This window comes from Coregonus lavaretus, assembly GCF_964263955.1.
Source record: "Coregonus lavaretus genome assembly, chromosome: 4".
NCBI classification, from domain to species: domain Eukaryota; kingdom Metazoa; phylum Chordata; class Actinopteri; order Salmoniformes; family Salmonidae; genus Coregonus; species Coregonus lavaretus.
In genome coordinates, this window is record NC_139991.1 from 60,849,007 (window position 1) to 60,861,188 (window position 12,182).

At 38.8% G+C, this 12,182-nt stretch overlaps 1 protein-coding gene and 1 long non-coding RNA gene across 2 annotated transcripts; both read left to right on the plus strand.

Annotated features, from left to right (window-relative positions):
• Positions 1-5,486: 5,486 nt before the first annotated feature.
• Positions 5,487-6,694, plus strand: LOC311127720. Its single transcript, XR_014613140.1, has 3 exons — positions 5,487-5,559; positions 5,814-6,449; positions 6,635-6,694. It is a non-coding gene; the product is annotated as an uncharacterized lncRNA (long non-coding RNA).
• Positions 6,695-6,842: 148 nt separating this feature from the next.
• Positions 6,843-11,016, plus strand: LOC311127982 (GTPase IMAP family member 4-like). Its single transcript, XM_084159899.1, has 3 exons — positions 6,843-6,912; positions 7,146-7,223; positions 8,535-11,016. The coding sequence occupies exons 1-3, from the start codon at positions 6,894-6,896 to the stop codon at positions 9,731-9,733; spliced, it is 1,296 nt and encodes a 431-aa protein (XP_084016025.1). The 5' UTR covers positions 6,843-6,893; the 3' UTR covers positions 9,734-11,016.
• Positions 11,017-12,182: the final 1,166 nt, after the last annotated feature.

A 12,182-nucleotide genomic window follows, 5' to 3' on the forward strand; every position in this document is an offset into this window, starting at 1 on the left:
TTCAATGAACAATAATGACTAATGCATTCTGTTTTACATGATCATTATTCATGACTCTCCATCTTGGATAATGGGTTATCAGGAAGACGTGAGTAATTACTTATTTGTCTGTTTTGTTTATTGACAACCAATAACACAAGACAAAGAACAGACCAGAGTGTTAATCTGATACTATAAAGAAGTACTTGTGAAAATCAGTGTATCTTCTTCAAGGCTACAAATTAAATCAGTTTCTTTACATTTATCAATACTCTCCCCAAATATTCTCAAGGAATTTACATACCATAGCCCTACCAGAAAATATCTGCCACAGAGTTCAACATTTCACATAGCCCTCCCACAATATATCTGCCATAGATCTCAACATTTCACACTCCAAAATTAACACGGAATCAGCTTGAATTCAGTTTGATGTCCTAGTATGAAGCATTCAGTCATTCTCAGACTGCTCACATAGTAGCGCTGCTTACATCACTTTCCCTAGATGTAAATTAGTAATGAATGTGATGAACAGTCATTCCAATATGATGCATGGTATTTTATTAAATTATGTAATGAGACAGAAATTCAATGATCAATTATAACTGATGCATTCTGTTTTACATTATCATTATTCATGACTCTCCATCTTGGATAATGGATGATCAGAATCTGGTGAGTAATTACTTATTCGTCTTTTTTGTTTATTGACAACCAATAAGACAAGACAAAGAACAGACCAGAGTGTTAATCTGATACTATGAATAAGTACAGTCCTTGTGAACAGCAGTGTGTCTTCTTCAAGGCTACAAATTAAATCAGTTTCTTTACATTAATCAATACTCTCCCCAAATGTTCTCAAGGTAGGTTGGATTATGATGTATAGATGTTCTTCAAATTATCCTGAATTTACATACCATAGCCCTACCACAAAATATCTGCCACAGAGTTCAACATTTCACATAGCCCTCCCACAACATATCTGCCATAGAGCTCAACAATTAACACATAACATTTAAAATGGAACAGCTTGAATTCAGTTTGATGTCCTAGTATGAAGCATTCAGACATTCTCAGACTGCTCACGTAGTAGCACTGATTACAACACTTTCCCTAGATGTACATTAGGAATGAATGTGATGAACAGTCATTGCAAAATGATGTATGGTATTTGATTGAATAATGTAATGTGACAGAAATGGGATTGAATGTTACTGTAATAACTCATACATTTTGTTATACATTATCATTATTAATGACTCTCCATCTTAGATAATGGATGATCAAGAGCAATATCATAGCCCTCCAACAATATATATGCCATAGAGGTCAACATTTCACAAAGCCCTCCCACAATATATATGCCATAGATCTCAACATTTCACACTCCAAAATTAACACGGAATCAGCTTGAATTCAGTTTGATGTCCTAGTATGAAGCATTCAGTCATTCTCAGACTGCTCAGATAGTAGCACTGTTTACATCCCTTTCCCTAGATGTATGTTAGTAATGAATGTGATGAACAGTCACTCCAATATGATCTATGGTATTTCATTAAATTATGTAATAAGACAGAAATTCAATGATCAATTATAACTAATGCATTCTGTTTTACATGATAATTATTCATGACTCTCCATCTTGGATAATGGATGATCAGAATTGCGTAAGTAATTACTTATTTTTCTTTTTTGTTTATTGACAACCTATAACACAAGACAAAGAACAGACCAGAGTGTTAATCTGATCCTATAAAGAAGTACAGGCCTTGTGAACAGCAGTGTGTCTTCTTCAAGGCAACAAATTAAATCAGTTTCTTTACATTAATCAATACTCTCCCCAAATGTTCTCAAGGTAGGTTGGATTATGATGTATAGATGTTCTTCAAATTATCCTGAATTTACATACCATAGCCCTACCACAAAATATCTGCCACAGAGTTCAACATTTCACATAGCCCTCCCACAACATATCTGCCATAGAGCTCAACAATTAACACATAACATTTAAAATGGAACAGCTTGAATTCAGTTTGATGTCCTAGTATGAAGCATTCAGACATTCTCAGACTGCTCACGTAGTAGCACTGATTACAACACTTTCCCTAGATGTACATTAGGAATGAATGTGATGAACAGGCATTGCAATATGATATATGGTATTTGATTGAATAATGTAATGTGACAGAAATGGGATTGAATGTTACTGTAATAACTCATACATTTTGTTATACATTATCATTATTAATGACTCTCCATCTTAGATAATGGATGATCAAGAGCAATATCATAGCCCTCCAACAATATATATGCCATAGAGGTCAACATTTCACAAAGCCCTCCCACAATATATATGCCATAGATCTCAACATTTCACACTCCAAAATTAACACGGAATCAGCTTGAATTCAGTTTGATGTCCTAGTATGAACCATTCAGTCATTCTCAGACTGCTCACATAGTAGCACTGTTTACATCCCTTTCCCTAGATGTACGTTAGTAATGAATGTGATGAACAGTCACTCCAATATGATCTATGGTATTTCATTAAATTATGTAATAAGACAGAAATTCAATGATCAATTATAACTAATGCATTCTGTTTTACATGATAATTATTCATAACTCTCCATCTTGGATAATGGATGATCAGAATTGCGTAAGTAATTACTTATTTTTCTTTTTTGTTTATTGACAACCTATAACACAAGAAAAAGAAAAGACCAGAGTGTTAATCTGATACTATAAAGAAGTACAGTCATTGTGATCAGCAGTGTGTCTTCTTCAAGGCTACAAATTAAATCAGTTTCTTTACATTAATCAATACTCTCCCCAAATGTTCTCAAGGTAGGTTGGATTATGATGTATAGATGTTCTTCAAATTGTCCTGAATTTACATACCATAGCCCTACCACAAAATATCTGCCATAGAGCTCAACAATTAACACATAACATTTAAAATGGAACAGCTTGAATTCAGCTTGATGTCCTAGTATGAAGCATTCAGACATTCTCAGACTGCTCACGTAGTAGCACTGATTACAACACTTTCCCTAGATGTACATTAGGAATGCATGTGAAGAACAGTCATTGCAATATGATATATGGTGTTTGATTGAATAATGTAATGTGACAGAAATGGGATTGAATGTTACTGTAATAACTCATACATTTTGTTATACATTATCATTATTAATGACTCTCCATCTTGGATAATGGATGATCAAGAGCAATATCATAGCCCTCCAACAATATATATGCCATAGAGGTCAACATTTCACATAGCCCTCCCTCAATATATATGCCATAGATCTCAACATTTCACACTCCAAAATTAACACGGAATCAGCTTGAATTCAGTTTGATGTCCTAGTATGAACCATTCAGTCATTCTCAGACTGCTCACATAGTAGCACTGTTTACATCCCTTTCCCTAGATGTACGTTAGTAATGAATGTGATGAACAGTCACTCCAATATGATCTATGGTATTTCATTAAATTATGTAATGAGACAGAAATTCAATGATCAATTATAACTAATGCATTCTGTTTTACATGATAATTATTCATGACTCTCCATCTTGGATAATGGATGATCAGAATTGCGTAAGTAATTACTTATTTTGTCTTTTTTGTTTATTGACAACCTATAACACAAGACAAAGAACAGACCAGAGTGTTAATCTGATACCATAAAGAAGTACTTGTGAAAAGCAGTGTATCTTCTTCAAGGCTACAAATTAAATCAGTTTCTTTACATTTATCAATACTCTCCCCAAATATTCTCAAGGAATTTACATACCATAGCCCTACCAGAAAATATCTGCCACAGAGTTCAACATTTCACATAGCCCTCCCACAATATATCTGCCATAGATCTCAACATTTCACACTCCAAAATTAACACGGAATCAGCTTGAATTCAGTTTGATGTCCTAGTATGAAAAATTCAGTCATTCTCAGACTGCTCACATAGTAGCACTGTTTACATCCCTTTCCCTAGATGTACGTTAGTAATGAATGTGATGAACAGTCACTCCAATATGATCTATGGTATTTCATTAAATTATGTAATGAGACAGAAATTCAATGATCAATTATAACTAATGCATTCTGTTTTACATGATAATTATTCATAACTCTACATCTTGGATAATGGATGATCAGAATTGCGTAAGTAATTACTTATTTAGTCTTTTTTGTTTATTGACAACCTATAACACAAGAAAAATAACAGACCAGAGTGTTAATCTGATACTATAAAGAAGTACTTGTGAAAAGCAGTGTATCTTCTTCAAGGCTACAAATTAAATCTGTTTCTTTACATTTATCAATACTCTCCCCAAATATTCTGAAGGAATTTACATACCATAGCCCTACCAGAAAATATCTGCCACAGAGTTCAACATTTCACATAGCCCTCCCACATTATATCTGCCATAGATCTCAACATTTCACACTCCAAAATTAACACGGAATCAGCTTGAATTCAGTTTGATGTCCTAGTATGTCCCAGCTTGAATTCAGTTTGATGTCCCAGTTTGATGTCCTAGTATTAACACGGAATCAGCTTGAATTCAGTTTGATGTCATAGTATGAAGCATTCAGTCATTCTCAGACTGCTCACATAGTAGCGCTGCTTACATCACTTTCCCTAGATGTACATTAGTAATGAATGTGATGAACAGTCATTCCAATATGATGTATGGTATTTCATTAAATTATGGAATGAGACAGAAATTCAATGATCAATTATAACTAATGCATTCTGTTTTACATTATCATTATTCATTACTCTCCATCTTGGATAATGGATGATCAGAATCTGGTGAGTAATTACTTATTCGTCTTTTTTGTTTATTGACAACCAATAACACAAGACAAAGAACAGACCAGAGTGTTAATCTGATACTATGAATAAGTACAGTCCTTGTGAACAGCAGTGTGTCTTCTTCAAGGTTACAAATTAAATCAGTTTCTTTACATTAATCAATACTCTCCCCAAATGTTCTCGAGGTAGGTTGGATTATGATGTATAGATGTTCTTCAAATTATCCTGAATTTACATACCATAGCCCTACCACAAAATATCTGCCACAGAGTTCAACATTTCACATAGCCTTCCCACAATATATCTGCCACAGAGCTCAACGATTCACACTCCAAAGTTGACACGGAATGAACTTGAATTCAGTTTGATGGTAAATTGGTTTATGACGTATAGATGTTCTTCAAATTCTACTGAATGTACATTCCATAGAACCCTGCCTCCTGACACAATATAGTGTTTCTGCCATAGAGCCCAATGCTGGTTATCACAAACCATGAAAATAATAAGTTGATCAGGGATAGGCCAATAATAAAATAAATATTATTAATGAAGTTAACCAGATCGTGTTGGTGCCCACAGCCCCTAAATGAGGGAGGCTTGATTGGTCCTGTTTGTTCTGTATATAGTGATGTAGTCTTCCAGACAGAACTCACCTCTCTGTTTTACACCATATTGTCAGGTTCAGACTGTTTACAACATGAGACCCAGGAGAACAAGCTGAAGAGGGAGGCATCAGCTGTTGAGCTTGGTAAGTATGAGAGAGTCTGGAGGAGAGAGGATTGGTTCAGGGAACATTAGTGATGTTGTTCCGTTTTTCAGACTAATTCATTTGGTAATGTATCAAATAGTCAATAGATCAGTTGATTGTTGGTTCAGCTCCGATAACTGTTGACTGTAGAAAACAATTATTGTACCACATCCATCAAATGATAATGTGTCTTTATAGGCATACTATTGAATTAATGAAACAACCAATTAAATATGTTAATTGCTTTCGCTCAGAGTTGAAGATGGAAAAAAAATTAAAAGAGATATTAAGAGATGAGATGATGAAACAACTAGAGGAGAAAGACACACAACTGGATGATATGACCCAGGAAGTGAGAGAGAAAGAGAGACTACTGGAGGGAAAAGATAATGAAATAAAGGAGAAGAAGGTTGAACTAGGAGACAAAGACAAGAAAATAAAGGAAAAAGACCATCAACTAGAGGAGATAAACTATAGACTGGATGATATGACCCAGGAAGTGAGAGAGAAAGAGAGACTACTGGAGGAGAAGAACCAGATAATGGGACAGAGGGATAAACTATTAGAAGAGAAAGAAAACCAACTGGAACAGAAAGAGAAGCAACTAAAGGATAGAGACATTCAACTAGAGGCACTGAGAAAGAACCTGCAGGACAAGAACAGCCAAGTAGAGAACTTCAGTGTCCTACTGCAGGAAAAAGACCTTCAACTAGAGGACAGGAACCACAGAATGGAAGAGAAAGACATACTACTGGAAGAGAGTGAAAATGAACTAAAAGAGAGGAGGCAGGAACTAGAAGAGACAGATAAACTACTAGAGGAGAGAGAGAAGCAATTAAAGGAAAGAGACAAACAAGTGGAGGATGTCAACAATGAAAATGCTGAACTGGGTAAGATTATTACAACCATTAATACATTTAGTCTACTGTACTTTCCTCAATTATCAGGTTATTGTAGACTCTCCTCTGAGTTGGGAATATTGTTTTACATCACTTCATACTTTCCCTCTGCATCATATTTCTGTCTAAAGTCTTTAACATAGAATTCAGATGTTAGTCCTCCTTTGTTATTTCAGCTCAACAGATATGTGATGTGAAGACTGAGGTAGAGAGACTGAGAAGAGAGATCTCAGCACTGATGACTGGTGAGTGAGATACATGATACTTAACATTAACATTTCACGAGAAACCCAGAACTACCCTTAAGTAGGTCTATGTGCCTTCATGTGTCACTGAGGTAAATGTTCCCATTATAAATGGATGTTATGTGTTGTTTTAGAACATGGAGAGACCTCAGATACAGGTTCCATACTCCCAGTCAGGAGAAGACACAGCATGGATGGTCCTCCAGTCAGTGAGTTATCAATATTGTCCTGCTTTCTCCTACTGTTTCTAGTCTATAGTGGACCATCCTCCAGACAGTGAGTTATCAATATTGTGTCAAACATCACTCTTGATATTCTCTATTTTCTTCAATAATCTATATTTCACTATGATGTGTAATGTATTTGTTGTTTGTGTATTCTATGTTTTAAATGTGTCTCTGATGAGTCAGTATGTTGACCAGTTCTCTATGTTGTGTTTCAGTGGGAGGAGAGACCTCAGGTACAGACCCCACACTTCCACTGAGGAGGAGAAACAGCATGGAGTTAATTCCTCCAGATAGTGAGTTATGGATGTAGCTGACAGTGCATTCCGAAAGTATTCAGACCCCTTGACTTTTTCCACATTTTGTTACGTTACAGCCTTATTCTAAAATTGATTAAATTAAACATTTTCCTCATCAATATACACACTACCCCATAATGGCAAAGCAAAAACAGGTTTTAGATGTTTTTTCAAATTTACAAAAATTAAAAACAAAACTAACTTATTTATGTAAGTATTCAGACACTTGAGCCTGGAAATTGAGCTCAGGTGCATCCTGTTTCCATTGATAATTCTTGAGATGTTTCTACACGTTTATTGGAGTCCACCTGTGGTAAATTCAATTGATTGGACATGATTTAGAAAGACACACACCTGTCTATATAAGGTCTGAGGGTTGACAGTGCCTGTCAGAGCAAAAACCAAGCAATGAGGTTGAAGGAATTGTCCGTAGAGCTCCGAGACAGGATTGTGTCGAAGCACAGATCTGGGGAAGGGTACCAAAACATTTCTGCAGAACTGAAGGTCCCCAAGAACACAGTGGCCTCCATCATTCTTAAATTGAAGAAGTTTGGAACGACCAAGACTCTTCAAAGAGCTGGCCGCCCGACCAATCTGAGCAATCGGGGGAGAAGGGCCTTGGTCAGGGAGTACAGAGAGTACAGCAAGAGATCCTTGATGAAAACCTGCTCCAGAGCGCTCATGACCTCAGACTGGGGCGAAGGTTCACCTTCCAACTGGACAACGACCTTAAGCACACAGCTAAGGCAATGCAGGAGTGGCTTTGGGACAAGTCTCTGAATGTCCTTGAGTGGACCAGCCAGAGCCCGGACTTGAACCCGATCGAACATCTCTGGAGAGACCTGAAAATAGCTCTGTAGCTACGCTCCCCACTCAAACTGACAGAGCTTGAGAGGATCTGCAGAGAAGAATGGGAGAAACTAGCCAAACACAGGTGTGCCAAACTTGTAGCATCATACCCAAGAAGACTCAAGGCTGTAATCACTGCCAAAGGTGCTTCAATAAAGTACTTAGTAAAGGGTCTGAATACTTATGTAAATGTGATATTTCCGTTTTTTATTTTCAATAAATTTGCACAAAAATCTAAAAACCTGTTTTTGCTTTGTCATTATGGGGCATTGTGTGTAAATTGATGAGGGAAAAAACAATTTAATCAATTTTAGAATAAGGCTGTAACGTAACAAAATGTGGGAAAAGTCAAGGGATCTGAATACTTTCCGAATGCATGTTATATTATATTTTACACTGTGTTGTACATCGTCCAGAGAGTTGGTGTGTTGAGCAGTGCTGTGTTGTGTTGTGTTGCAGTGGGAAGAGAGAGCAGCAGTCCAGACTCCCCAGTGTCTCCCAGTGTGTCTGAGCTGAGACTGGTGCTGCTGGGGAGGACAGGGGCTGGGAGGAGTGCAGCAGGAAACACCATCCTTGGCAGAGAGGAGTTTGGGGCCCAGGCCAGCCCCTCTGCAGTGACCCAGAGGAGTAAGAGGAGAGAGGGGGACGTGTCTGGGAGACGGCTGGTGCTGGTGGACACTCCAGACTGGTTCTGTCCTGGACTCTCTCTGGAGGAGATGAGACAGGATGTGGGGCTCTGTGTCCGTCTGTCTGCCCCGGGACCCCACGCCTTCCTCCTGGTCATACCAGTGGAGCCCTCTAATGGGGAGGAGAGAGGGGTGCTGGAGAGAATAGAGGAGATGTTTGGGGAGGGTTGTTGGGAACACACTGTGATTCTATTCACCCATGCTGATGGCCTGAAAGAGCAGAGCATTGAGGAGTTTCTCCAAGCAGGGAGTCAGGACCTCCAGCAGCTTGTAGAGAAATGTGGGAGCAGGTACCACGTCCTCAACATTAAGGACAGGTCCCATGGCACTCATGTCCCAGAGCTGCTGGAGGAGGTAGAGGAGATGTTGGCAGGAAACAGAGAGAGATTCTACAGCAGTCAGACCTACCAGGAGGCAGAGGACCAGGTCAGAGAGATGAAGGGAAACATCCAGAGGGAGAAAGAGGAGAGGAAACAGAGGGAGGAGAGAGAAGTGAGAGTGAGGAAGGAGTTGCAGGACTCTCTGATAAAGATAGAGGGAGTGATCCAGGAACATGAAGGAGATATCAGAACACTCAGTGAAAGAACCACTGAACTGGAGAGACAGATGAAAGAAGAGAGGGATGAGGAGAAGAAAAGAGAACTGGAGAGAGAGCTGAAGAGAGAGTCTGATAGGAGGGAGGAGATGGAGGAGAGATACAGACAGGAGATAGAGGAGATGATGGAGAACTATGAAGGAGAGGTCAGAGTTGAAGCAGAGAGAAACCTGATGAAGATAGTCCTACCTGAGTTACAGAGGTACATCATGATCTCACAGACAAAGATGCAGAGGGAGTTGAGCAGACAGATGGAGGAGAAGAATAGACAGATGAAGGAGAAGGATATAGAGATGAAGGAGAAGGATAGAGTGATTGTGGAAAGGGATGGAGAGATAGAGGGACTGATAGAAAGACTGTGGGAGATGTGCAAATGATTTCTTGTAACTAGCCTGAAGAGCTACTCAGATACATGGAGAGGTAGGAGAAGAGAGAGGTAGAACACAGGGAGAAAAGTCACTTTCTGAGCACTTCTACAATGGGCAAATATGTATGTAAGGTTTCGTTCAAATCATTTTATGGGAGTATACATGAACAATTATGTTTGTTGAAAAGAGGGAACGGAGAGCTACATTCCAAACCTATTTGTGAGTTGCTCATTCAAACCATATAGTAACTAGCATAATTAGCATTAGGATTGTATTCACATGGAATGAGGGGTTGGTTGTTACTATCAAGTCCATTATAACCACATTGTTCAGGGACATTACCACTGCCAGTTTACACTAAATCCCCACTTCTTTTGTGCTGTTGTTATAAAGACCTCCCTTCCCAGGAAATACAAACACCTTTGGCTGACATATCAAAATGTAGAGTGGAAAGCATTTGCACATTGGAGAGACGTCGCCCAGACCTCTGTATAGATTGTTGATACCTGGCCAACATATAAACACTGTAGAATTTAGAATGTAGGTATTCTGAATACATCTGTGAGACATTTAGCCAAATAACAAACTATGTTTAAATTGCATCTTCCCGATGCATCACGTATACTGTACATCTGTTGTACAGAGGTATCTGTGCTAGCTGCACCATCGAGAGCATCCTGACTGATTGCATCACCGCCTAGTATGACAACTGCTCAGCCTCCGACCGCAAGGGGGCCAAGCTTCCTGCCATCCAGGACCTCTATAACAGGCGGTGTCAGAGGAAGGCCCTAAAAATTGCCAAAGACTCCAGCCACCCGAGTCATCGACTGTTCTCTCAATTACCTTGACTAACCTGTACCCCCGCACATTGACTCTGTACCAGTACCCCCTGTATATAGCCTCGTTATTGTTACTTTATTGTTGCTCTTTATTTTTTACTTTAGTTTATTTAGTAAATATTTTTCTTAACTCTTATTTTTCTTTAAACTGCATTGTTGGTTAAGGGCTTGTAAGTAAGCATTTCACGGTAAGGTCTACACCTGTTGTATTCAGCGCATGTGACAAATACAATTTGATTTGATTTATCTGGGTTTGTTGCATCTCTCTCACACACATACACTGAGTATACCAAACATTAGGAACAACTTTTGCCCTCAGAACATCCTCAATTCGTCGGGGCATGGGCTCTACAAGGTGTCGAAAGCATTACACAAGGATGCTGGCCCATGTTGACTCCAATGGTTCCCACAGTTGTGTCAAGCTGACTGGATGTCTTTTGGGTGGTGGACCATTCTTGATACACACAGGAAACCCCTACTATTTGACCGAAGAGTCACTATATATTCATGAATCAAAATGCACAGATTATTATTATTATTATTATTATTATTATTATTATTATTAAATACGGTAACACTTCATTTTAAAGGGTCCTTACTACAGTGTAAATACATGTGTAATTACACTAACACGTATTGTAGCTTACTGTAATAACTCATAGTTACAGTGTAATAACAACATGTCTTTTCACAATGATGTACAGAAATGAAGTGAAACTTCCAGAATCTTTAAAATGAGGGTCAGGTTGTCAGGATGTGTAATGTACCAGATGGTACACTTTATTTTGGTGGAAAGTGCTAGCAATAAAGTTGAGTGGAGATATATTTTCAACAGTGCACATTCATGGTGTCGTGTATTGGGATTATGCCTTTGTTAAATGTTTTTAAGTGGAACTGAAAGAATGTTGATTTTAGTATCAAGAGGGAATGTTTTAGTGTAACGCCACATACAACAGACAGGAAGTGTGTTGTAGACAGGGGAGACTGGTGATTGGCCAGAAGAGGGAGCCCATCTTTTTGCATTGTTTATAAGTAGGGGTTAAACGATGAAAGGCGTCGCTCTCCGGATGTCATGACATCTGTCACTTATGCTGTAACCGTGGGATATTAATAAAAGCCTCTAAAACACGGTGCAGCCTAAGCGGACTCTTTGTTGACAACAATAATTGCCACCATTCACCCGATACGACAAATGGCGCCCAACGTGGGGCTGGTCTGCATCTCTCCTTTGCTCATTCGTAGCCGCCAGGCTAACTCAAGCTAACTCGGTCTGGAGTCATGACCAGACAAGGGTGAGTGTTCCTCACAGCTTAGTTTGGATGCTATGTGATTGTACACTGGAGGGGTGTACCATACGACCAAAATGTGCCTCATGTGGCGTTATTGCTGTCGACTGGGAGGCTGCCTAAAATGTTATTCCATTGGAAACGGCAGGTAATTGGAAGTTTAGAGCATAAAACGGTAGGAATTAAGTATTGAAGGTGTACAATTAAAACAGATATGCGCATTCATTAGGGCACTGTACCGCTTAAGACCCCGGGGGGGTCATTTAGAAAATGATGGGCCGGCAAATCCGCGTGCACGATAGAATGTGCAGTCGGTGGGTTTTAAAGAAAACT

Bases quoted from the DNA above. Each gene is read 5' to 3' on its own strand.
- LOC311127982 (XM_084159899.1), top strand. The intron at 7,224-8,534 runs GTGAGTTATGGA...GTTGTGTTGCAG, and splicing joins GGAGTTAATTCCTCCAGATA to TGGGAAGAGAGAGCAGCAGT.